Genomic DNA, 26532 nt, shown 5'->3' on the forward strand with positions numbered 1-26532 from the left:
CCCTCCCCACACCAAAATAAATTGTGGTGGATGTCACATCAAGGCCAAAAATGGGACTCCAAGTAACCAACTCTGTTTCCTGCATTCTGAGCTTACCTTTAGTGGGGCAGGTCCTGCCAATTGGTACTCACGGGCCCTCCAAAGTGCACAGGACAGAGGGAAACAGGCCAGAGTTACAGACACAGCAGACACCACTCAAGTTCTGATCCAAACACGCTGCTTTATTCAAACTGGGTCAAACTGGTCAATGGGAACCTGAGCCCGGCTGAGGGACCTCCAGCAAGGCCATGCCTGCCACCTGTGTGGGGCTCAGGCCACCTGTGACGTCAGCACTGCCACCTGGGCCAGGGGCCCTGTGGCACCCGCAGCCACACAAGCCGCTCAAAGCAAGGAATGAACAAAAAACCAAATGCACGCAGTAGTCTATGCCCGTGCCCCAGCCCGCGCCGGCGGGAGCTAGGGCCCCCGCTTCCCGCACCCAAACCCTGCTTTAAATTAAAAAATAAGCCAGTATACATCGTAGAAAATTTCTCTTAAAAATCTCACAATTTGTAAATGTATATTTTTTTCTTTAACATAAAAGTTTACAATATACGGTAAAACAAAAGGCTCAGGAAAATAATCTCAAAAAGAAAAAAAAAGAAAAAAGAAAAAAAAGAAGAAAAAGAAACCTGAAATTCTGAATTAAAGCTGAAGGCGTTTTTTAAACCCTGTTGTTGAACCAGTGACGTGTTTTTATTGTGCTGATGGGTCAGAGAAAAGAAATATATTTAAAACCTCAGTCCAGACGCGGCCTTCGCAGCCCCCCCCCCCAGGTCGAGTGGTCGTTTATTTTGCTCCGAGTGTGTGATTGTCACGAGTTCACCAGTTCCGGATCCTGCACTAGCGCCGGTAGGGATGGAAGCCCTGCACGTTGTGGTTCTGCCCGCGTCCAAAGCCGCTGCCACCAGCAGGGGGACCCCCTGAGCCCGGCACTGAGGGGCCCCCATAGGAGGGTGGCTGCTGGCTGGGGTCCGAGAAGCCCTGGCCGAAGCCACTCAAGTCCTGCCCATAACCTGCAGGGAGAGAGGCTGCTTAGATCAGGGGACAGAGACCCGCCCTATGCTTCTTCCAGAGCATCCCTGTCCCAATGCACCCCACATGTGAAGTCAGAACTGGGGAACTCAAGAATGCTCAGGCCCCCCAGGTGATGGTGGCACCACCTCCCAGTACTCGAGAGGCAGAGGCTAGAGGATCTCTGTGAGTTTGAGGCCACCCTGGTTCCAGGACAGGCTCCAAAGCTACAGAGAAACCCTGTCTCAAGAAAAAAAAAAAAAAGAAAAAAAAAAAAAAAGGCTTAGGCCACAGCCCAGACAGTGTGTCAGAACAGGACAGCGCAGTCTTGGGGTCCAGCCTACCCTCCCAATAACCCTTTTATCCAAGCTCCTGGCTCAATGGGGATGACACCATTTCCTGCCTGTGTGGCCAGCGTGCAAAGCCATCTACATGCAGGCCACTCCATCCAGGGCAGCGGCAAGCAGGACCCAGCACCACTGGCTCTGACCTGTGGGTGGCTGGTGTTAATGCCCAGGGACAGAGGAAGTAGGAGGAAGGCCACACCTCCCTACAACAGGCAAGTGAAAGCAACCTGAAGCCCTGGAGACCTGGCTCAGAGGCTCAGCCTGCAGGCACAGCCCGGGGCCAGCTGTATGGCCTTGACCCGAGCACACACAGCCAGGGACGGAAAGATAAAGATTTTGACAGGAGCACAGGCGTGGTCCTCACTGCAACTAATTCCAGTTTTCAGAGGAGAGGATGCCTCTTCCTGGCCTCAGAGGACTTCTGCATGCAAGTGGTACACATAAACTCACCCAAATACACATCAAATAAAATAATTCTTAAAAAGAAAATTTCCTTCTATAAAAACAGGAGCAGAGGTACAAACTTTAAATTCCAGCTCTCGGGAGGCAGGTACATGTCTCTAGTTTAAGGCCAGTCGGGCTACTTAGTTGAGACCCTGTCTCAAAAGTAAACAAAACAAAAAACAGCAAACAAACAAAAAAAAACCAAAAACACCCCAGGAATCTGGGTGTGGTTGAGTTCAAGGCCAACCCGTGTTAGTAGGGTGAAAGTGAAACTCTTATCTCAAAAAACAAACAAAAAAAACCCAAGGGGGGGTCTATACCCTGGGGAGGTGTTTGCTGCCCAGCATGGATATGAGCTCCATTCCTAAACACATGACAAGAGCAACAACTCCAAGGCACCCCTACTGCCCACACATGCCATGGTACACGCACACACACATAACACAAAGCTAAGTCTGAGGCTGTCACTCCAAGGGACACATGCCTAGCCTGTGTAAGAGTATGGATTCAAACTTAGGGTAGAAGACCACTTGTGTACAGGACAGAAGCCTGGTGAGCTGAGGGCACCTATACCGGGGTGACGACAGGTTGAAGCAGGTCAAAGCGACCTTCCACAGTAGCCTGAGTCACCCACCAGAAGGTCCCAGTGCCACAAGAAGATGACTGTGCAGAACCTGGCCGCTCCCTGCCACTGCTGGGTCACTCATCCCACCTGAACAAGGCAAGGCTGGCTCTGGCGCTGGGCCCCACACCCACAGGTGCACACACGGCAGGCACTCAAGTGAGGCCTTCCTGACTGTCCACACACCAGAGACTTCTTAGCCTATATCTCTTGGTGACTGCAGCAAAGACAGGCTCTTCCAGAAGACAGCTACAGAAGGCAGAGCACAGGGTAACTTCTGGGAGCCCACTCCCCCCAGATATAAAATGGAGTACAGCACCCCAGAGTCCCGTCTGGTCACCTCTCATGCTCCTGCCCATCCTGGGAGCGGCCGGCCACACCCACTTACCATACTGACCATAGGGGAAGTCCGGCTGGGCTGTTGGGGGTTTGCTCATGTCGGGGGCTGCCTGAGACGGAGGTGGCGGGAAGGCCAGTGGGGCAGCCCCTGGGGTAGCAGGTGGAGGAGGGACCCCTGGAGGGGCGAACTGATCAGGAGGTGGGGGCGGAGGCCCATAGCCAAAACCTGCAGGGATAGGAAAGGCAGACCTGAGGACGGGTCCGAGTGGCCACCAACAACACTAGCAGACATCTCAGCAGGGCAGATGGGCTGCTCAGGGCGGAATGGGACTAGCACTAGTACTCAGGCAGGATGCTAGAGCAAGCCATCACCAGGGCCAGGGTGCTCCTTGCTGAATGCCTGCCTAGCTCCCAGAGGTCCTAGCCTCCACCCCAGCACCACAAAAACAGCTGCTGCCGATCATACCAGCAGTCTGCTCAGGAGGGAGGCTGGACAGGCAAGCTGGCCCCAGGCCAACTGTTCTGCCTGGGGCAATGTGGGCTGTTGGTCTCATTAGCAAGTGCCCACTGGGAATAACAGGGATGGCCTAGGTCAGCTCCTTTCCAGAGTTCTATCACACACTGACTGCCTGGTCCCTAGACACCACTGGCCCAAGCCTGCATGCAAGAAACTTCCCATGAACTCAGCCAGCCCTGGGAGACAAATGCAGAGCGTGGCCACTCTACCCAGCAGGATGGGGTGACAGCTGGCATGCTAGGTCTGTTCGGCTGGGGTAGCACTCACTGAATTGTGGCGGGGCGCCATAGCCCTGTGGGAAGCCCTGTGGCGGGGGGAAGCCTCCAGGCGGTGTAGATACAATGTAGGATGTGAAGGGTGGGGGCGGGGGTGGGGCTCCTCTGCCCGCAGGGGGTGGGCCGTAGCCACCTGCAAAACAGAGTGGGTGAGGATAGGCCAGGTGGGCCGCCTGGCACAGTCACCCAAGTCAAATCCAGTCTCCTCCCAGCACCAGTCCCCAGTGCACACACAGTGACAATCCTACAGTGTGCACCTGACCCCTTACACTTGACTCACCAATGGCCTGTCCTGCTGGCACCCACATTCCTAGACAGAAAACAGAAAAGAAGGTGTCAGTCGGCCAAGGCGATTTCTCTTGGTGCTGCCCAAAAACGCCAAGGCATGCACACAAGTTTGTCCAGAGTGAGAAAGGAGGGAAGTCCGTCCATGGCTGGGGTCCTGACCCATTAAGAAAGGAGATGGAGCCAAACACTAGGTTCACGGTTCTCCGCGGCTTACAGCCCATTGCCATGCCTGCTCTGGCAGGGTAGCCCTGTGCCTCAAAATGTCAGCCAGAGCAAATTCTTCTCAAAGTTACTCTTCTAAGAGCAACAAGGAAAATACCATAGACGAAGTCCCTTGGTGTTCAGCACCCAGACACACTGATCCAATCCTTGCAAAGGCAATACCAGTTAGAGTCTTCCGGACGAAGGCCTCCCCACACCATTGCCAATGGGCACTGTGGCCAGGCACTGGGAGGCTGCACACACTTAGCAGTAGAGGGGTGGAACCACCTGCAGAGCCCTCAGGAGAGAGAACACAGGGTGGCAAGGGGCCTGCATCACCCACCCAGACAGAGGTTTGGTACAATTTAGCTGTGACGTGAGTTCACCTCTAGCACCAAGGGAAAAAGTGTCATGTTCTACCTAGGTCAAATAGGAAAATTCTAGAAAATAGGAGGGGTCCTTCTGTAGACTTGGGTCCCCCAGGCAGCTACTGCCAGGCTCCTGTGTTTATTGCTGCCAGCTAGGAACTAGGCAGAAGTAGTGACACACTTGGCCAAAATGACGTCCCATGGTCCTCGAAGGACAACTCAACAGCCATCTCACATGCCTACCAGCCCTCGAGCCTTCCTGCAGCCTGAGCTCGTGGGCAGCAGCTTCCACGGTGGGGCCAGTCCCACCACTATGAGACAGGGAGGCAGCCACCACTAGCAGGGACAAAACCAGGCCTGTGTCTCAGTGGAGCCCCAGCCTTACCTTGTGGGCCATAACCTTGCTGCCATGTGGGGGGGGGCTGGCCTGCCCAGCCGTTGGCTGCACTGGGTGCCACGCGGCTGCCCCATTGGCTGGCTCCTGGCTGTCCTGGTGCTTGGTTTTTGCTGTCCCGAGGTTCAGCTCGTTTAACCTCCACCTAAATAAATCAAGTACACTTTAGGGAGACGCCACAGTGGTACCCCTGCCCTTCAGATACCCATGGTGACTTATGACTACACTTAACACCTTACGACTTAAAGTGAGTACTTAATATAAAGCTTACTTAGGCCAGTAGGTTTCTTTCTTTAAAAAAAGGAAAAAAAAGAAAAAAAAAAGAAAAAAAAAGTTTGCTCTTTAACTTCTTTGTATAAAAAAATGTTTCTCAGGTACAGCGAATGCATCTGGAAGATGCCCTGTGCCCCCCCACTGCAAACAGCAGGAGACCAAGAACCCTCGGGAGACAGCCAAGGAGGGAACTGAGGGGTACCCCGCTTACAAGAGGCGGTCTCCTTCCACCCACCGCCCCCCTTGCATACCTGAGAAACACGCTGGCTTTGATTCAATTATTTAAAATGTCTAGTGGAAGATAAAGACTTACCTTCCCCAGGCTAATGCTTAAAGAATCTCAGTAACTCAGAGGAATGTCAGAGGGGATGGATGTAAGAGCCTTACGGTACAGCTAACAAAAAGTCAACAAACATGCAATAAAATGGACATAGGGATCAGTAAGCAACCTTCATACTGTGTTTGGCAGCAGCCCAGTCCTGGCTCAGCAGGGGAGAGCAGATAGGGACCCTAGCAGAAGCTGGTGTCTGACCTACTTAGCCAGGCTGCAAGGGGACCTCACCCCCTTCTGAGGGCTCACTGATGACTCAACAGCCCTACCAGGCTGCCTGTCACCAGGGCTGGGCCCAGAGGCTCTGGCAGGGTCCTAGGGCAGGAAGGAGCACTCAGCACAGCCCCACCCTCACCCCTTCCAGTACCCAAAGGTGGTCCCGGTGGTGGGAACTTGGTGGGCAGCAGATGCCCTAAGCTGGGGCAGTGAGAGCAGGATCAGAGCTCGGAGTTAACGAGCCCCGCAGCCCCTGGGGACTTGTCCCGCTTACAGAGCAGTGTGTGTCCAAGACTGGAGGAACTTGGGCTGCAGCTGCTCAGTCTGGAGTTTAAACACCATGCAGGCCCAGCTCCCAGCACCTGGAGTCTGCCAGGGGCTGCAGCGACCAGTCAAAGGTCAGCTGGGGTCTTTAAGGGAAGGGACCTGGGGATAGGGTGGCACTGCACAGTCCTCTCTGATCTTTCTCTAAACCGCAACTATCCTGGGACCTTTGACCACAGTCACACAGACAGCCCCTCGAACTGCTGCCAGCCACTATGCCCTCCAGGCTGCAGGCTGGCTTAAACTGAGATTGCAGGGGTGTCAGAACAGGGCTATCCCATCTCATCAGTGTTTATCCAGGATGAACAGAGCCTGTAGGCCACAACCTGGGCTGCTGCACGGTCCCAGAACAAGAGATGTCCCTGTCTCTCTGTCCTTGGGTCTAGCACAGGCAGCCACAGGAGTGGCAGGTGGATCTAGTCTCAGAGATAGGGCCAGGGCGATCATGCATGCTAAGGTGGCTAGAGTAGCCTTCAGGAGGGCTGGATGGAACCCTGAGCATGCGGCTAGAGAGATTCTAGGCCTGGGATCTCGGGAGGTCCTGGGTCCGCCCTGCCCACTCTGGCAGCAACACAGTATGAAGATGGAACACCAAAGGTCACTTGACTGCACGTGGTTAAGTGCTATCAGAGCATGTGGCTGGTCCCGGAGTTTCACAGTAAGTGACCCAATAGAAAACCAATCCTTCAGGATGTTTCAGTACGCTCAGTTTGGAGCCAGCCGGACCTCGGCCTGTGGAGGTCCCTGCTCATCACATTAAGGTCACTGTTACACAAGGGGCTGGGCCACATCTGAAGGAGTGGTCATGGAAACCGAGCCTGAGGCAACACTAGGGTCTCACTGAAGACAGCCCACCTCCCAGGACCCCGCCCTCTATCCCACCCCACCCCCATCCAGGGGCAGTGCCCCACAGATGTCCTCTGGGGAGTGCCCACTTTCCAGTGAAACCCCTCATTGCCTAAGGCTTGGCTTGGTCTTAAGGTAAAATAAAACTACAACTACACACTTTTTTGCCCATGATGTCGTGAAAATGCATGTTGACAGCCTGGTCCACTGATTGTTCGTCCTCGAAAGTAATAAATCCAAAACCTAGCCAACGACGAAGAGTGAATCAAGGTAGCAGGGCGTGTGACACAAAACAGGATGATGAACAGTATCAGGGCGGCCGCGGGGTCGGACTGGGTTTCAGACAAAACCTGTGTGCAGGGGGCCAAGGCCCACAGGGACTGGGGACAACGGGTGACATTCACTCTTCTCCGGGCTGAGTGTGGCCACAGGAATCGGGGTGCCTGGGAGGCAATGGGGGACATGTGGTGTGCTCTGGTTTTTCTGAAACCCAGCTTCTCCCCCGGGGTTTGCAATTGGCTTCGCAGCTAGTGCTCACAGCAGCCCCCGCTGTTCTAGGCGGTACCGAGTGCAGTTCCTACAGCGCCTCGCCAGGCTTACCCAACACTGTTGGCTAAGCCGCGGAGTCCTGTGTCTAACAGTCCTACTCCTCTACGACATACGATATAGGTAATACAGGTAATACACAAAGATACAGGCCACAACGGGTTCCAGCAGGTCAAATTCTGCTGTCAGCAGCAACAGCAAGAGGCATGGTGTCATTTAAAAAAAAAGAAAAAAGGAAAAAAAGAAAAAAAGAAAAAAGAAAAAAAAAGAAAAAGAAAAAAAATTTCAAAGGAAAAAAAATTTAGCATTTCCCAAACACAAGAAAGTGGCAGTATAAACGAAGTTTGGTTGGTCTGGGCAAGCGCGGTCACCCGGCTAGGGGCAGGAGGGACATGGGCCTTTGGCGCTAGCATCTCCTGCAGCGCTCAGGCCCAGAGACCTCGGGGAACAAAGGGTGAGGGAGACTCAAGACAGAAGTGCCAAAGGCTCCAAGAGAACTTCACAGCAGAGGCAGAAGGATGAGTGACTAGGGACCTGGGCACGACAGGGAGCCGGGAAGGAGAGGCTTGGGACTCCACAGCTAATCAGATGAAACTGGGAAATAGCCCTATGTGGACATGGGAGGAAAGAGATGGGAGACAGGAAAAGGTGGCTGAGAGACAGATGGGAGAGGAGGGCATATGGGGCTAGGGCTCCTGCTGTCCTATACAGATGGTGTCAGGGCACGAGAGAAGCCAGATGGAACGGCAAGGGTGAAGTCTATAGGAGCTGGAGGCTGAAGAGATGAGACCAGGGACAGAGGACAGAGGAGAGTAAAGGAGACTGCAGACAGAGTGCTGGGGACAAGAGATCTGCAGGGACAAGATGGCCTGCTATCTGAAGTCAGCAGACACGGAACAGGAAGGAAGAGGAACACTGAGCCCCACCAAGATTCTGGAGGAGCCAGCAAAGCCAAGAAGGACAGAGGTGCTGCAGGGCCCTGCTGACCCAACCACTGCTATCTGCCACCCACTGGGACACTTCCAAGCCCCCAGGGACACAGGCCCACATGCCAGCCCCAAAGCTCTTGGCCCAGCTCCTGCTGCCCCTCCAGCACAGGCCAGCAACACTAGCTGGGTCTGGCCAGGCCAGGTGAGGGTGGCAGGAGGGCGGTGGCAGCTGCGCCAGCCATGGGCGGGAGCACCTAGGAGCTGCCTTTAGAGTCCCGCACACCGAGGCTTCACAAAGTCAGAGGCGGCATTTGGAACACAACATAGTGATGAAGACATTTGAAAAGTTGACATTCTCTCAAACGGCGGAGTGTCTGAAGCCACCGGGCTGGCTGGGTCCAGGCACAGTGCAAGAGGCCGTGGGTCGTGGGGGAGAAGCCGGGGCAGGCTGTCTACAACGCTGTGTCAGAGGCAGCAGCGGGACAAACACACTGAAACTTCGTTTACACCCCACGGGAGCAAAGCCGCTCCGTCCTCTGACTGCGGGCGGGCCTGTACCTGTGTGACTTAACTTAGCACCTGGAGAGAGATCTAGAGAGACATCGTTAATCACAGACAATCACAGAGAGAGGAGACAGCTTACTTAACGGTACCGTATTCTATGATACTACGTACGTCATTAAGCATGTATGTCTACCGTAAATTAAGACTAAGACTTAACAGCTAAACCACACGAGTGAGCAGTGCGTCCTGGACGAGTGGAGGAGGCTCAAATGGCAAACTATGCTCCCGAGTGGTGGCGCCATGGGCGCCTTTGCTGAGGGAAGACGTGAATGGAGACCGTGTGAGCCGAGGGACAGACAGTGAGAGGCAGCGACGGCTGGGTGAGGTGAAGGGCCTGTACCGTGGAGCACTATGGCCCAAAATGGACACTGAACCAAAAGTGTGGGGGACAAACAGCCACAGAAACAGAAGAGCTGGGAACGAGGTGTCGCCTGCTCCCTGGCCAGCATGGAGTGAGTGGGCAGCGAGGGCCTGAGTCTAGGGTGAGCCAGGCAGTGCTCAGTCACAGACTGGGGCCGCGAGAACAAACGAGGGCTGAGAAGCCCATGTTCTGAGCTGGTTCTGAACAAACCAGAAGATGTGCTGATGTCATGCGAGGTGGTCAGAACAGCCCACAGGGAGGTGGGGACAAAGTGGGATACGAATGGGAAGCATGGAGTCTGTCTGTCTGGCATGTGGCCCAATGGCACTGGCTGTGTAGCATCCGACCCTGGCCTGTCTAGGGCGAGATAGTTTGCCATCTGAGGGGAGGACATGGGTCAGGATGAACGGGTTCAGTCCTTACCTCGAGGCCGCTGCTTCTCTGCATCATAGATCATGACTACCTCGGTGACCTGCGGACAAAGGGTGGATGATGCAGGCACCACAGAGCTATTCAGCCCCAGTTCCAGGAGGTCCCAGGGCACCAGACAAATGAGAGGCAGCTGTGATCCTGGTTGCATAGCCCAGGTCCCTCCTGGCTGGGAGACACCAGGCAGTCTTCCTGTGCTGTGCCCTGCCCTGCCTGATGGACACACACCACCCCAGAGTAATAAGCATTCTCAGGGACACCAGGTTGCTGTCATGCCTGATCACATCTCAGTATAATGCCCAGCAGTTCAGGCTTCTGCAGTCTTATCTGCCCCACAGAGCAGCTCAAAAACCCACAGGGAGCAGAGGGCTCCACCTGCTCCATAGGAAAGGCCACACAAGGAGCTCCAGTCTCTCTGGGAGATCCCAAGTGGAATAGTGCCAGGAGGCCAGTGGTTTCCACATCAGAACCCTATGCGGGCATAAGTCCAGGTGTCCAGGGGAATCTGGTCTCACTAGGGTCAGCTGCCTGACCCCCACAGGCAGCATGCCTCCTAGCCACAGCTAGCTCCCCACTGCCCCAGGCCACACCGACGGGGAGAAGGGTGGGGGCAGGGGAGGTGCCCAGAAATGGCCAGAGCAGCGCGCAGAGCTCACCACTCCGAACTTCTTGAAGTACTCCCTGAGCTCCGTCTCACCGCAGTTGTGGGGGATGCCCCCCACAAAGATCTTGTTGGATTTGCTGCTGTCGCTCCTGGGTCCTTTCTGCTGTCGAGGAGGAGGAGGGTCAGTGACTTGTGGTGGTCTGCTCCCCACAGCTTAGCCACCACAAAACCCTTTCCATAGTTTTCTAGGGTTTTTTTGTCTGTTTTTGTTTTTCAAGACAGGGCTTCTCTGTGTAGCCCCAGTTGTTCTGGAACTCGCTCTGTAGACCAGGCTGGCCTCAAACTCACTAAGATCCACCTGCTTCTGCCTCCCAAGTGCTGGGATTAAAGGTGTGCACCACCACCACCTGGCTTGTTCTTTTTGAGATGGTCTCACTATGTAACCCAGGCTGGCCTTCAACTCATGGTAATTCTGCTGCCTTGGGCTGTCCACAGCTGGGACCCCAAATGCAGATCATTCGCTGTCCCTTGCACAACTTTTGCTTGTTATTATGGAGACAGCGTCTCGCCATGCAGTCCTGGTCTACCTGACACTCAATACATAGAATGTACAGCAGCAGGCTGATTGTTGTAAAGTCAAGAGGTCCACCTGCCTCTGCTTCCCAATAATACTAGGATTAAAAGTGTATATCTATAAGAGCTAATTCTAGGACAGGCTCCAAAGCTACAGAGAAACCGTGTCTTAAAAAAAAAAAAAAAAAAAGGAAGGAAGGGAAAAAGGAAAGAAGGAGGGGGGTTGAGAGATGGCTCAGAGGTTAAGAGCACTAGACTGCTCTCCCAGAGGACCTGAGTTCAATTCCCATCACCCACATGGTGGATAACAACCATCTATAGTGAAATATGATGCCTTCTTCTGGCAAGAAAACATACATGCAGATAGAGCACTCATACATAAGAACAGTAAATAAATATTTTTTTAAAAAAGAAGTGTGTACCTCCCATTCCCACCTCCACCCACTCCAGCTCACACGGTGCCTGGTTCAGCTAGAGCAGAGCACTGCTAGAACTGCACACAGCTCTGGGGCACAGCACCATTTCTCTGGCACCACACACTTTGTCTTGGAGAATAACACCGAGAGCAGAAAAACAGCTCCGAGCTCCTCTGACATCTACACACACACTGTGGCAAGAACAGCCACAGACACACAGCAAATGCGTGTAATTTAAAAATTAGAACCAGGGGGGCTGGAGAGATGGCTCAGTAGTTAAGAGCACAGCCTGCTCTTCCAAAGGTCCTGAGTTCAATTCCCAGCAACCACATGGTGGCTCACAACCATCTGTAATGAGGTCTGGTGCCCTCTTCTGGTAGGCAGGCATACATGAAGACAAGAATATTGTAAACATAATAAATAAATTTTTTTAAAAAATTAAAATTAGAACCAGTAAGAGCAACCACAAGACAAAACCAAACCAACCAAACAAAAAACACTGCAATGTCTGAAGCAAGGGGAATCCCTGTGAGTTCCAGGCCAGCCAGAGCTACAGAGGATCCTGTCTCAAAAAACAGCCAGGCAGTGATGGCACAGGCCTTTAATCCCAGCACTCAAGGACTCAGAGGCAGGTGGATCTATGAGTTCAAGGCCAGCCTGGTCTACAGAGTGAGTTCCAGGGCAGCCAGGGCTATGTTGAGAGACTTTGTCTCAAAAAACAAACAAGGGGGGGAGATGATGAAAACGGCCTACACTGTGGAGATAGAGAATTCCAGTGCGTGAGACGGTCCTGGGGCCTTCCACATGCGAGAAGGTGACCATCAATGGCCTACACTCCCAGTGCAGATGGGGATTTGAGCAAAGTTAAAAAGCTCAAAGGCAGTCTCAGGGCTACCAGCTGGCAGTGAGAACCTGGAGACACAGGGACTTAGGGAAGTTTAGAGCAGCCAGAGGACATAAGCCCACCTCCCTCTCCTGACCACAGTCCCATGCATGAGAACCACACAGTCCCCGTGGTCCCATGTGTGAGAACCGTACAGTCCCCTTGGTCCTAACCACTTTGAGTTAAAGAGACTAAACTGAGCTGGCTATGGCCACACAGGCCTGTCAGCCTAGCATTCGGAAGCTAAAGCAGGAGGATCCTGGTTCCCGGCTAGCCTGGGCTACATGATATACTGGACTTTGGGGAAGCATATCACTGTGCTAATGACAGTGGGCTGACCCAGGTAAGAAGCTCGTATGCACAGTGTGCTAGGTCACATTGACAAGTCTCAGTGTGCAACCTCCAGAACCTCAAAAGGCAGAGCCAGCCAGTCAATGGTGCCACAGCAGGACCCCTGCTGAGGACTCTGTGTGAGAAGCTGTAGCCTAGCAAGCACAGAGCTGTGCTAGGCTTAGAACTTTTGTGGAAAATGGCTTTCTTAAAAGAAAAGGAAGCCAGGTGGTGGTGGTACATGCCTTTAATCCCAGCACTCGAGAGGCAGAGGCAGGAGGCTAGCCTGGTCTACAGAGCTAGTTCCAGGACAGGCTCCAAAGCTACAGAGAAACCCTGTCTTGAAAAACCAAAAGGAGGGAGTGAAGCTGTCAGCAGTCATAAACTTCCTGGACCTGGGGCCAAAAGGCCACCTGCCAGAGGGAATGCCTTAATAGGAAAGCACTGGAGAGATGGCTCAGTGGGTAGGAGCACTGGTTGCTCTCCCAGAGGACCTGAGTCTGACCCCGAGCACCCACACGGAAACTCACAACTATCACAACTCCAGTTCTAGGGAATCTGACACCCTCTTCTGGTCTCCTTGGACACCAGGCACTCAAACAGTAAGTAGCATTGCACAGACACACATATAAACAAAATACTCACATATAAAAAATACAAATAAAATTCAAAAGTTATCGAGGAATGGCAGCTCACACCTTATATCCCAGCACCCGAGAGGCTGAGACCATCTTACCAAACAAGTGAGCCACTTGCAAAGGCCCCAGGAACCATTCATAGTGTACGCACAGACTCCTGCCTGTCCAGCAGGCCCACGTGGAAGGGAAGGCAGTCTGCTGCCACGGAGGGAATGCTGAGATGCGCAGCCATGTGAGCACAGGCGGCAGGCTCCTGCTGCTAAGGGCATGAGCCACCCCACCCTCCTAGGCGGGACTAGTGGAGAATCTGTACCCAGCCCAAGATGAAGGTGCTTGGCTCTCAAGCTTCAACATCCCCTGGAAGCCCATTCCCCTTGTGTCAGGGGGCAGAGCGGAGGGTGGTGGCCACTCACCATCCTCTAGTAGAACCGAACCACCCAGCCCAACCCAGCCTTACCCAGCCCTCCTTGGGCCGCGTTCGCTCTGGCTGCATCCCCCGAGGTGTGCATGGCTTCGGGTCAATCTGTAGGAAATGTTAAGCCAGAGAGGTGAGCAAGAAGTCAATTCTTCTGCAAAGGGTATTGCATTGGCCACTACTGCAAGTACCCACCACACCCCAGGGCTTGTCGCCTCAAGGCTGCTAATACACACAATCTTCAGTAGCCTGAACCCTACAGTCAACTACTTCAGACATGAGGGCAAAGATGGGGAGAACCCATGAAGTCACTCACATTCCGGCCGTCCAGGGTGTGTGGTCTGCTGGCCAGCACTGTCCCCACACAATTGGGGTCTTTAAACTTGACAAACCCGAAGCCTCGAGATTGGTTGGTGGTTTTATCTTTCATGATGACACAATCCACAACCTCGCCATACTGGGAAAAGTAGCTGCGCAGAGTCTCTGCTCAGAGGCGGGAACAAAAGCACACATGTCTCTAGCTCAGGCATAGACTCAGCACATATGAACATAAAATGCACACAAGTGTGTATACACCCATACACATGTGTACACACAAACATGCCTTTGGAGTGCACCAGTCTCACCCAAGCTGCTTGGCAACTAACTACTGGGGGAGAGGGCACAGGGTACAAGAAGACAGCACAGACTAAGATGCCAGGCCATCCTGCCTTGTGCTAGAAGGGTGTGGACTAACTGCAGGGCATGAGAGGGCAGGGCTGGAGAAGCAGAGCACTCCCACCTAGGCATGCTGACTGTAGAGCAAGCTCTGCTGAGGGACAGACACCAGGGCCAGGACTGTCCGTGGTTGGGATGCCGCAGCTCCTACCTTGAGTGGTGCTCCAGTCCAGGCCACCCACGAAGAGCTTCCTGCAGGGAGAGGAGGCTCAGGTCAGCTGATCCCTTCAGGGTGTCCTACCCACACCAGGCCCACAGGCAGAGGGATGTGCTCAGTCACCCTGTGGGTCCCAGAGCTCAGCAGAGGACTTCTGGCACCCATACTATGGCAGACACAAGAAATAACCTTGCTGCCACAGAAATGGCCCTGCCAGAGTCGGTCTACCAGGAAAGGAGCCACTGCGCCCACAGGCAGCTTCTGCAGACACATCCGGAGAGAAGCTGCAGCATAAGCCCAAAAGACAAACAGTCAGCTAGAGAAAGACTGATGCTAGGACATGGCCCAGTGAAGCCATGGACAACAGTTGGTAACAAAGTCTCAGCAGTGGCCCCATCTGTATGGCCCAGTTTCCAATGCCAGCTGCACTCAGAGCGAAGCAGCAGCAGCTGTATCAGATGGCCCATGGCCCCAGCAGAGAGCACTCACCGTGTCACCTGAGACACTTAGGAGCTCAGGAGCCATTCAATCCCTCCCCAGTCCAGAAGTCAGGAGAGTCTGCCCCCGTAGCTCTGCTTACTGACCCTAGACAGGACACCTGGGGCAAGTCCCTAAGCAAGAAGGGACCACAGAGCCAGCACCACCATCATTCCAAAACATAAGAAATCTGCTCAGCCAGGTGGTGGTGGCGCACACCATTAATCCCAGCAAACAAGGCAGAGGCAGGCAAATCTCTGAGTTGGAATACAGCCTGGTCTACAGAGTGAGTTCCAGGACAGCCAGGGCTGTTATACAGAGAAACCCTGTCTCGAAAAACCAAACAAACAAAAACTCTGCTCACCTTGCAGGAAATGCCACAGCCAGGCTAGAAACCAGAGACATGAGAGCCTCAAGTGGCCCAAGCACCGTTCACAGCCAAGTCCCATAATAGAGGCACTAGCCGTGGCAAAGGATGAGTAACCACACAGGGCCTCACTTCACAGTGTGGAAGAGGGCGGCAAGGCTACTAGCCCACTGCCCTTCTAGGACCAAATCTCTGCAAGGGATCCAGGCTGGGCAATCATGCAGGTGGCTCAGGGCCCAGTCTCATTAACATAAAACCACGTGTCTCCTCAGGCCACAGCCTGGGAAGGGCAAGGTATACCCACTGAAACCAAAACAGAGCAAGCTCAGCAGCGGCTGCCAGCAGGCCTTCCTAACAAAGCAGGAGGCCACTGGGCCAGGAAGAGGAACCGGTCAGGTGGGTCCAGCACCCCCTTGCAGTACTGGGAGAGTGCCAAGTGTGGTAGCACAGGCATGGAAGTCCAGCACAGGAGGCTGTGGCAGAAGAATCAGAAGCTGGAGGCCAAATAAGATTTTGTTCATTCGTTTGTTCGTTTGTTTTGTTTTTGGAGACAGGGTTTCTCTCTGTGTAGCCCTGGCTGTCCTGGAACTCGCTCTGTAGATTCTCCTGCCTCTGCCTCCTAAGTGCTGGGATTAAAGGCAGACAAGTTTAAAAAGAGAAAAAAAGAGACGGAGAAAGGAAAAACCAGCTATGTCAGCAGCATAGCTGAAATGTAGATAGCACCTAGGAGTGGGGAGTAAGGTGCCCTCTTGTCTCGTCTTCAGGCAGCAGGGCACATCCACACCCTGCAGTGCCACAGGCTGCAGGTGTCCAGAGGGGCCGCTGCTGGTGTGGCTATATCTGAGGAAAGCAGGGCTCCTGGCCTGTGCTTTATGTCTTGCTCAGAAAAGCCCATCAGGTGAGACAGGCCCATACTCACAAAGGTTCTGGAAGGATCAAGGATGCAGGTTTCACTTCCTTTGTGGCTGAACCCAATCGCTATGCCTGGCATGGAGGGCAAGTATTCAATCAAGTAAGCGAAAGAAAGGAAGGAAAGCCAGAACCTTGGGAGGGCCCGCTGGCCAGCCCCCGGAGCCCTGGGAGGCAGCCACTAAGACCCAGGCTGGCTGTAGAGGGAAGGTGAAGTCAAACTGCAGATTAAGGGCCAGCAAAGGCCACACACAACTCTGCCAGGCAGGCTATGGGTGACAGCACCGATCAAGGTGCCTCCAGGGGGAGCTGGTGGACTTGTCACTTATGGGCATCCTGCCATGGTTGGCATCCTGCACCCCACATTCTGCAGCCATCACTTACTTCCCTTAGAGGTTTCTGGCAGCGCATGGTCAGGCAGTGCCCCTGCTGCGCCTTCTCAGGCTGGTTCCCCAGCTCACCTACAAGGACATGTGACCCCCACTGGCAGGAGTGGCATGAGAATGTGACTAGGGGCCTCATCTAACAACATCTACTAGTGGTCCTACCCTCCCAGATGGCCCTCAGTGCACATGCACTTGCCTCATGGCCTAAACCCCAACCCCTACAATGGCAGCCCCTGGAAAGAAATAGCAGTGTTACAGACACCCACACACCCGTGCACGACCTCCCATCCCATGTGTCTGCTCATCCTATCCCATCCCTTCCTTCCCCACAGCCACTCAAGCAGGTGATCCTGAGACTCTCTCTGAAGAGAGAAGGATCGCTCAAACACAGTCAGGCTCACAGCAGGAACCCACAACACAATACCTGCAGCCTGGGGCCAGGGAGCAAAGGCCTGCAAATGAAGTGACAACAGAGTTACCCCAGCTGCCGCCCTCACACCAGTCTCTTCCGAACCTAAAGAACCTTGGACCATGCAGGCACCATGCAGGCACAGGACCCCCCCCTCCAAAACCACCACAAGAAACAGCGCCAAGGCTGAGGAGATATTTATCTTCGCTGAGTACTCCAAGACCGATGCAAGTGTACCCCCTCCAATGAATTGTCCCAGAAGGAGCAACCACAGTTAGCCTACAGCAGTTGCTGGCTGAGGTCTGAGGGTGTCCTCCAGGGTTCAGGGCCAGGCAGCTCCTTCCCCAGGGCAGGGACACTGCACAGTGGGGGCCTTAAGATGGGACACAACCACAACATGAATAATGAGCTGGGCCCTTCCTCTTACAGGCCCTGACACTGCATTCCACCTTCTGCCAGACCCCTCCTCCAGGCCACACACAGACCCAAGTCTTCCTGTGAAGACCTTGTCTCCAGCATGACCAGTGTGCCTGCCTCTCACTCTTCCCGTGATGCTGAAGCTACCAGAGGGATTTTTCTCCATAGGTCTGTCACTGTGGGAGCTGAAGAGCAGAGTGACCTGGGCCACCCCAGGGGACTGTAGGAGCTTCTGCCTTAACATGGGCATGGGCCTGACACTCAGGGAACAGACTGCACTAGACCACCTGTGATAGCTCTAGCAAGCAGGCCAACCTCCTGCACTTAACACAGAAATACAGAAACCAGACTCAGGACCCATGTCCACACTCCCTTCAGAGATTCCAACCCTCTGGGCCAATCAGATGTCTCAGCAAGGCACTTGCCACCATGCCTGACAACCTGGAAAGTGCACGCACACACAAACACAGCTTGAAAAGAAATACAGGCTGAGAGTGGTGCCACACGCCTTCGATCATAACACTCACTCAGGAGGAAGAGACAGGAGGGTCTCTGTGAGTCTGAGGCCAGCTTGTTCTACAAACAGCCCGGGCTACCCAGAGAAACCCTGTCTTGAAAAAGCAAAAATAAATAGATAGATAGACAGACAGACAGATACAGGCATGGTGGTACATGCCTTTAATCCCAGAATTCTGAAGACAGGCAGGTGGATTTCTCTGAGTCTTTGGCCAGCCTGGTCTACATAACAAAGTTTCAGACCAGCCAAAGCTCTGGACCAGAAAACAAACAAAAAAAATCCACGACAAGCCCAACTTTGAGGTGACGCCAGGGATAGTCCCTTTGCTAGCTTCCCAAGACGTGGTCTTGAAGCTACCTCCAGAAGAAACCACTATCTACCTTCCATCCACCCCTGGGGAGAGGACAGTTACATCACAGGTTCTGGCCAGCAGTGGCCTTGAGAAAAAATGGGAGCTCCTGCCAGGACCCAGAGCTCCCAGCAAACACATGCACGAGGGCTGAAGCCCCACCAAATGCAACAGTCGGCCACCCACCTACATGGATTGGCTGAACAGGCCAATGAACCAGGACAGAGTATATAGGGGAAAGCACAGAAGGACCACCATGCATCTAAAATAGCTCTACCAGAAAGGAGCTCTATCAAGGACTTTGGGTGTCCCACTGCTGATGACCACCTGCTATGCTTTCTCAGAAACCAACTGCTACACTGGGAGACCCTGACTTGCAACTTTAGCATCTGGCTCTTCACAGATCCAAGCCCTAGGGTAGGTCCCCAGCATCCAAACAAAAGTTTAAAACTTATAAACAAAGGCTGGGTGTGGCAGGGCTTTACCCCGCCCCCAGCACTCAGGAGGCAGAGGCAGGTCCAACTCTTTAGGTTCAAAGCCAGCCTGGACTATAATAGTGCACTTGAGGACAGTCAGAGCTAGTAAGGAGACCCTGTCTGAGAACCAAAACCAAGCACAAACTGGCCCTCTGGGTAGCTTCCTGGGGGCCCACAGAGTCCCGGGCTCATCCAGTCTAAACACATAACCCTACTGCCCAGTGAGTCTGTGCAAGGCTGCAGTGGCGCAGCAGGGTCTAGTACATCACAATGTCCTGAAGTCTATGCTGTCCCAGGGAAGGCCTGCAGATGATGGCCTCCAGGCCCACAGAGGCCCTTCAGAGTCCAAGCTATGAGCAGGGATGCCGCAAACCTACACAGGCACCAGCACAGTGCTCCAGCTCATGCTGCACTGGGGCCCAAGTGTAGCAGCCCCTTCCTTCAGCTCTGATCCCGGGAAAGAGCCACAGAAGGGGCTATACCTAAGTCTTCTGTGCCAAGCACACTCAACACCAAGGGCATTAGGCAGCTCACCACCTCCCCAGGAAGTCTACCCGAGAACAGCCAGACTCTTCCTACAGAGGCAGAGAAATCCACGAAGGAACCATGACGCAGGGAAGGCTGAGAGGAACCAGAGCACCTCAAAGTACAATGTGGGAGACTGTCTCGCAACCCAGGTGGCATAAGCTATGCATGTAGGAAAATGAACCCACACCATGCCTGACCATGTGCATCAACCCGCCAAGTTCCTGAGCCTGTAGGGGGAGCTTCAGGATGCCACTCAGAGACCCTTGGGCCAGAAAACTGACAAAGCAGTCAGGGAGCGCATATAAGGCCTACTGGTGAGACCCAAGATGTACCAAACAGGATCCCAAAGGACCTCAGGCTCCTGGGCCAGGTTCCTTTAGAATTCAACGTTTGTTTAGAACCCTCAAACTCTGATATCAGAGTCCACCAAAGCCCCTACCTGGGGTTCCCTAGTCCTTGAACTCCTCTGTGACCTCCCCGAGTCCCACATCAGGTTCTCTACAGCTCTAAAAGCTTCCCTCTGGTGGTCCCCTAATCCTTCAGTCTTATTTCTGGGTCTCCTAGCACTCTGCATCGAGCCCTGTGTATTATGAGCTACTCTTTGGGGTTTCCCTGACCCCAAGCTCCTATGTGAGATTCCCCATACATTCAGGCTACTATTTAATTTAAGGCTTCCAGGACTCAAGCTCCCTTCATACTCCCCTAGTACCCCGAGTTCTTGTTCTGGGTATCCTAGCCTTCTGAGCTGTTTCAGGGGTGAGGAGGTCTTCCTTGCTTTTGAGTTTCTCTTTCAGAGTTCCCAGACCCCCCAGAACCATTGTTTAGAGTCTCCCTCTTATGAGTTCCCTAACCCACTGGAGAATCCCTTTAGGGTACCACAGACCCCCGTGGGCTATCCTTTGGAGTCACTTACCTCCCCAGTTTCCCTTTTGTGGCTTTACCTATCCTTCTGTGCCTCCCTGACTTGGGGTGTCCATTTTGGTATCCCCTAGTTTGGCCAGCTATCTTTTAGAGCCTCTCAGCACCCTGAATAAGCCTTTCAGGTCTCCGCAGTTCTTTAGCTATCCCCTGGGCTCTCCTGTGGTTACTGCTGGCGGTCTCCCTAGTCTCCTTAGCTAACCTGTGCAATCTCCCCGTAACTGCAATTATGGCTTGTGGTTCCCATAGCACCAAGGATCCTTTTTGGGGTTCCCTCAGCACCTTTCTATCCTTTGGTATCTAACTCCATAGCTCAACTTATGGGGACCCCTGCCTCCAATCTATCCTTTGGAAGGGTCCCTTAGTCCCCTAAATTTTTCTACAGGAGCCTCCTGGCACCCATTCACTTGACCTTCTTGAGCCCTAATTCCTTTGTAGGGTCCCTCAGCATCCTGACCCCCAATCTATTCTTTGGTGCTCCCCAGCCCCCTGAACTTGAGGGGGGGGATCTACCTGACACCCATGATCCACTTAGGTCCCTCCAACACCTGACCTAGCCTTTGGTGTCTATCAGTTCAATGAACTATCATTTGATGGCCTCCCTAATATCAGAACTCTCATTTGGAGGTTCCCACAACCTCCAAAATTATCACTGGAGACTTCTTGACCGTAAGAGCTTCACTTAGGAAGCCCCCTAACATCCTGACCTATTCTTTATGATTCTCCTCCTCCCTGTAGTTCTATATAGGTATCCCCAGCACCCTATTGTATCCTTTAGTTATCCCATGGGATCTCCCTGACTTATAATCTATACTTTGGGACCCCTCAGCACCCATAACCTAATTTATGGGGGGGGGGGGAAATCTCTGACCCCTTATCTATCCTTTGGAGTCTCTCAGCATCCTTAATATATTTTACAGGGTCTCCGTGACCTGTGATCTATCTTTTAGAATTCCCCACTCCCCAGAGCTATCCTACGGTGTTTCATTGATCTATAATATGCTCTTTGGAGGTCCCTCAGCTTCACGAATTTAATGTTTGGGTTCCCAAGGACCCTGGTCCACCTTTGGAGTCTCCCTGGCACCTTGGATCTCCTGTGGGGGTCTCTTAGCATCCTTAATTATTCTATAATGCTTTTCTGACTCCAGGGCTCCTCTTAGGGCTCCTCAATACACTGATTATTATTTCGGGGTCTCTGAGTACGGTGAGTTATGCTATGGGTCCCCCTAACCCGTCCACTATTATTTACGGTTCTTCTGACGCGTGAGTTGTCACCTTGGGTCCCTTCAGTTATCCCTGGGGTGCCTTTGGGGCGCCCCCCGGCACCCCGGCTCTCCCCTTAAGTCCTGGCCCGGCCGGCCCGACCGCCCCGGCTCTCCGGCCTCCCTCGTTCCCAGGCTGGCCCGGCCCCGTGTCCTCACCCGATCTCGTCGGCGCCCGCGCTGTTCATGGCGCCCCGTCCCGGCCCGCTGCGCCCCGCTCCTCCGGAAGGTCACCGCTCGTCCCTCCCCGCGGCCGCGGCCCGGATCTGCGCAACGGCGGCGGCGCTGAACCTCCTCCCTCCGCGCCAACGGTCGCCGCGCGTCCCCGCGCCGCCGCGCCGCCGCCCTGCGCACGCCCGGGCGCGCTCCCGCACGGGGCCTCCTGGGGCGGAGCCAGGGGCGCGCTGCGCGTGCGTGCCTGCTTGAGAAGGAAGAATACAGGGCTCTGCGCCGGCGCCACAGGTACAGCCGAGCCACGCGCTTCCGCCCCCGACTCTAAGCCTTCTGGGAAATGTAGTCCTCCGCGGTCTCTGGCTTTCAGAAGGCGCGCGGAGGGCGCCAGCCACGTGCGTGCGTGCGGGTGCACGTGCCGGTCGCGCCGGGGCGTGCATGGCGCGGGCAGGCGCAATTGCAGGTTCCCTTTTCTCCACTCGCGAAACTCGGTCTTGCGTGGGAGCCTGCGAGAAATAAAGTCTGTGTCCGCCCCTCAGGGCTCGATGTAGAACACAGGCTGCACGTTCACGTTAAGATATGTGTCACTTTCCGGTGTTCCCTTTTCCCAGAAGACGACACAGAGGGTGACAGAGGCTGACTCACCTGTCCAAGGTCATTCAGTTAAGGCCCGATTGGGTCAAAGTAAAAGTTAACCAAGTTCACTGGCTATGAAAAAATATCAGTGTCCCCCAGTACCACTAACATGGGCAGACAAACTCTTTCACTATTGTCTATTGTCTGTTGGTTATCTTCTCATTAGGATAGTCTATCTCTACTCAAAGTGAGTTCTAGTCCAGCTACTACAAAGTGAGACCCTATGTCAAAAAGGTAAATAATAATACTAGTAATAATAATACCCACCTCAAAAAGACTATAATGAGAAGAAAAGGCATCCAGCCTTACAAAGTAAGACCCTGTCTCAAAAATGTATATGATAATAACAACAACAATACAATAAATAAGCAAATAAACAAAAGGAGGTGGTGGTGGTTCAGGTTGTAGAGCACCTGTTCAGACTGACCAAGGCCTGGGTTCTATCCCCAGCACTGTATAAACCAGGCACGACAATGCAAGTCTGCAAGATGGAATTCAAGGTTATTCTCAGCTACATAGTGAGCTTGAGGCCAGCCTGATCTACATGAAACATTCTCAAACAACAACAAAATCAAAAAATAAATGCCTCACATGGCCCACAGTGCTGTTTGTGAAGCCAGATGATGGTAATTTGTAAGTACCCAGATGGAAAATACCCCAGGCACGAAAGAGTGGCCCCAGGTGGCAGCTTCTCTTGGATTACAAAACAGAGTAATAACAATTTTGAGGAGGGCCTGACTCTGTGTGGGGGATGCAAAATGCAGGGGAAGCAGGACCCTAATACAAGGTGGGGTTGGAGCTCTGAGTCACTGTTCTTAACAATCCATAGATTGCCTGCCCCCACCCTTGGCAAGACAGGGTTTTTCTGGAACTTGATCTGTAGACCAACTTATTCTGAACTCAGAGATCTGCCTGTCTCTACCACCCTAGTGCTGGGATTAAAGGGATGTGCCAATACACCTGGCTTTTTTTTTTTTTTAAAGAAAAGGTTTAACTAAGTAGGTCTGGCTAGTTTGGAACTCACAAAGATCTACCTGCCCCTGCCTCTGAGTGCTGAGACCAAAGACATGTTACCATGACTGCCCCGCCTATATATTCTTATAGACTCTTCACAGTTCCACATGAACAGATTGTCTTGTTATCCTGCCCCCGTGCCAGCTATCCCTGTGCATGAAGGTGCCCCCAAATACTCACAGGCCGACATTAAAACATTTGAAGCTAGCACAGCATGGTGATTACACCTTTAATAATCTCAGCACTTGGGAGGCAGAGGCAGGCAGATCTCTGAGTTCCAGGATGGCCAGGGCTACACAGAGAAATCCTGTCTTGAAACAAACAAATAGAATGGTATCTAGGTGTCGGGTCACCCCAACACTGATCAGCAGCTCCAGGGCGGCCAGAGCTGCAAACTGCGACCCAATCTCAAAAAACAAAATGAAACAAGCCCCCAAAAACAAAAAAACACGACTTTTCAAAGCATGCCATGACCCTACATGTAGAGGTCAGAGGAAAACATGCAAGAGATGGAACTCGGGTTGTGAGGCCTAAAGGCAAGCACTTTCATATGCTGAGTGATGCCTTGGGTCCAAAAGAGAGTATTGTCATCCTGTGAGGATTGGGTGAATGAATAGCACAGGAGACTGGGGGGGACACAAGGCACAGGATGTGGCTAGAAGGACCAGGCGTGAGCCCTTTAAACTAATACATTGTTTAGAGACTAGATACTGGGGCTAGGGCTCAGCAGGAAGAGAGTTCTTCTAGTAGTCACTAAGCCCTGGGCTCCATCCCCAGAATCACGGGTCTTCCCAGCAAGGTAGGTAGGAAAGTAGGCAGATCTCTGTAAGTTCGAGGCCAGCCTGATCTGAGGGTGATCTGGTCTGCATTGTGAGGTCCTGTATCAATAAACAAAACAAACCAAACAAACAACAATTCATTTCCAGAGCTGGGTGCAGCAGCTCACACCATAAACTGACTGAAGCAAAAGATGGAACTCCCAGGTTGGTCTCAAACTCACAGAGATCCACCTGCCTCTGTCTCCCATCATTAAAGGCGCACCAGGCCAAAGTTTTTGTTTGGAGACAGAGTCTCCCCGTGTAGCTCTGGTTGAACTGGAGCTCACAGCCTAAGAGTCTGGAGTGCTGGCACTACAAAGCTTCCCATGTCGTGTTTTAATTAGACCACACGAGGTCATCAGAAGGACCACTCACAGTAGTGGAGTGTGGAGGCCGGTGTGGGGCTGGAGCTGCAGTGCAGTGGGGGAGAGCACTCTGCTGGCCAGCAGCACAAAGCCCAGACTCTGAGTGAGCACTGCAGATACCGGCACGGCAGGACACACTGGTGATCCTGGCTCTGGGGAGGTAGGACAGCCTTGGCCATGCTTGGCTGTGTGGGAGCTCAAGGCCCTCCTGAGGCACAGGAGAACCTGTTTAAAAAAACAAAAGGCAGGGGCTGGCGAGATCATCTCTTCTCCTCTCAGAGCACTGGCTGCTCTCCCAGAGGGCAGAGTTTGATCCCAAGCACCCATTTGGGGCCTTCCAACTGCCAGTAACTGAGCTTCAGGGGGTGTGGTGCCCTTTTCAGACCTCCCTGGGCACGGCACACAGAGGATGCACAGAATAACAGACCCCACACCTACATACTGCACAGCGGTGGCATGCAGACACAATACCTGCACACATTAAAAAAAAAATCAAAAATCAAAAACAAAACCTCCAAAACCCCAAAACAAAGTAGAGGCCAGATCATCAGGGTTTCTTTTCTTTTCTTTTCTTTTCTTTTTTTTTTTTGAGACTGTTGGGATTCTAACCTGGAGCCCTGATCTCCACTCTCCCAAGGTTTTCTAACTTGGAGCTCTGATCTCCACTCAGCAGCTTTCCTGTCTGTACAATGAGGGCATCAGCAGACACCACGGACACATTCTGAAAGTTAATAGTTTTACTATTCTGTACATTCTTCCAGCATTGCTCAGAAAAGTCATCATGTAGCTACCCCCGATCAGACCAAGGGATCTAGGGGTAAAAGGGAGCCTGTAAGCAGCAAATGCAGATTAGAGGGGCAGTGAGAGGCCAATGCATGTCTAGACCTTATCAGACCAAGAGTCAGGCAGAACTCTGTGAGTTCGAGGCCAGCCTGGTCTACATAGCAAGCTTCAGGCCAGCCAGGGCTATATCGTGAGTTCCTATCTCTAAATAAACAAATAAATACAAATAAAAAATTAACATGGAGGAGCAGCTAGGAGGACATGTTGGGATCAGCAAGTTTGGCAGCTTCTCCAGACAGGCCTCTGGACAGTAAACAGCATCCGCGTGAGCCAGTTAGGCAAATGCAGAATCAGGTCCTGCTCAAAATGTCCATGGGTCCATGGATGTTGGCCCACTCTTGCAGAAGCCTCGGCGTGCACCTAATGGCATATCACACCCTCCACGGCACTGGCCTGTACCCAGCAAGTAAGCCTCGGCCCTCATGTCTCCAACTTCATGGCAAGACAACTAAGCCCCGCCCAGAGCCGTAGGCCCCGCCCCATCACAGTGCCCTGTACTTTGCAAAAGACTGAACTCCACCCAACCCCGCCCCCCCCAAGCCCCCAAGACAAAAGCCCTAGTAGCCAGACTCCCTGCTTCCAACCCCAGCCCTCGGCCGAAAGTAGGCCCAGACAGTTCTACCTAGCCCCAAGCAGGCTAGGCCCCACCCCACCCGTGGAAGCAGGCCACTAGCAGACTACATTTCATCCTATCCCATAAACACCTACCCCATGTCTCTTTTCCCATCCGTAGCAAAAGGCTGGATACCACTGCCTCAGCCCGCTGGACCCGCTTCTTAGCTCTGTCCCTCATACTTAGCAAAAGGGTGACCCCACCCCATCGGTCTGGTCCCGCCCCTAGCAAAAGGCTGGACTCTGCCCTAGCACTGGCTCCATCCTGTATGGCTCCTGCCTGCATTCCTTACAGAAGACTGGATTCTGTCCCAGCCCACAGGCCCCATCCATAGCAAAAGGTTGGGCTCATTCCCTGTCCACCACTGCAAGATCATCCCCAGCCCATAGATCCGCCCCTAACAGAACTTTACTCTTCCAGCCAGCAGCCCCCGCCCCCCCGCCCCCCCGCCCCCCCGCCCCCCCGCAAAGCAGAGCCTGCGTGTTCCATCTCGTCCTCAGGTTCGGACTACCCGGTCCAGACCGGCAGTAGGAGGGACAACCTCCCAGAGCAAGGCCTCACCCCTTCTGATGGCTCCACCCACCCCAACCCTGGGCCGGGCTCCTTCCCCAGGCTCAGCCCTAGCCAGTAGGCCTCGCCCCGCCAGCGTGCTCCTTC

At 53.3% G+C, this 26532-nt stretch overlaps 1 protein-coding gene across 4 annotated transcripts; it reads right to left on the reverse strand.

The window, feature by feature from the left end:
* Positions 1 to 200: 200 nt before the first annotated feature.
* Positions 201 to 26088, reverse strand: Dazap1 (DAZ associated protein 1). Of its 4 annotated transcripts, none has more exons than XM_087909397.1 (12): positions 25971 to 26088; positions 14395 to 14435; positions 13843 to 14009; positions 13569 to 13634; positions 10324 to 10434; positions 9662 to 9710; positions 6999 to 7081; positions 4840 to 4993; positions 3878 to 3907; positions 3590 to 3730; positions 2855 to 3031; positions 201 to 1055 (listed from the first exon to the last, which is right to left on the reverse strand). In XM_087909397.1, the coding sequence occupies exons 1-12, from the start codon at positions 25973 to 25975 to the stop codon at positions 883 to 885; spliced, it is 1197 nt and encodes a 398-aa protein (XP_087765523.1). In that variant the 5' UTR covers positions 25976 to 26088; the 3' UTR covers positions 201 to 882. The 4 variants fall into 4 exon arrangements, with proteins under 4 accessions (XP_087765523.1, XP_048316037.2, XP_048316042.2 ...); XM_048460080.3 differs by lacking the exon at positions 25971 to 26088 and adding an exon at positions 21575 to 21749; XM_048460085.3 differs by lacking the exon at positions 25971 to 26088 and adding an exon at positions 21575 to 21747 and having other exon boundaries at positions 10324 to 10431.
* Between the last annotated feature and the right edge of the window lie 444 nt (positions 26089 to 26532).

This window comes from Myodes glareolus, chromosome 8, assembly GCF_982192425.1.
Source record: "Myodes glareolus chromosome 8, mMyoGla1.1, whole genome shotgun sequence".
Lineage (NCBI taxonomy): Eukaryota > Metazoa > Chordata > Mammalia > Rodentia > Cricetidae > Myodes > Myodes glareolus.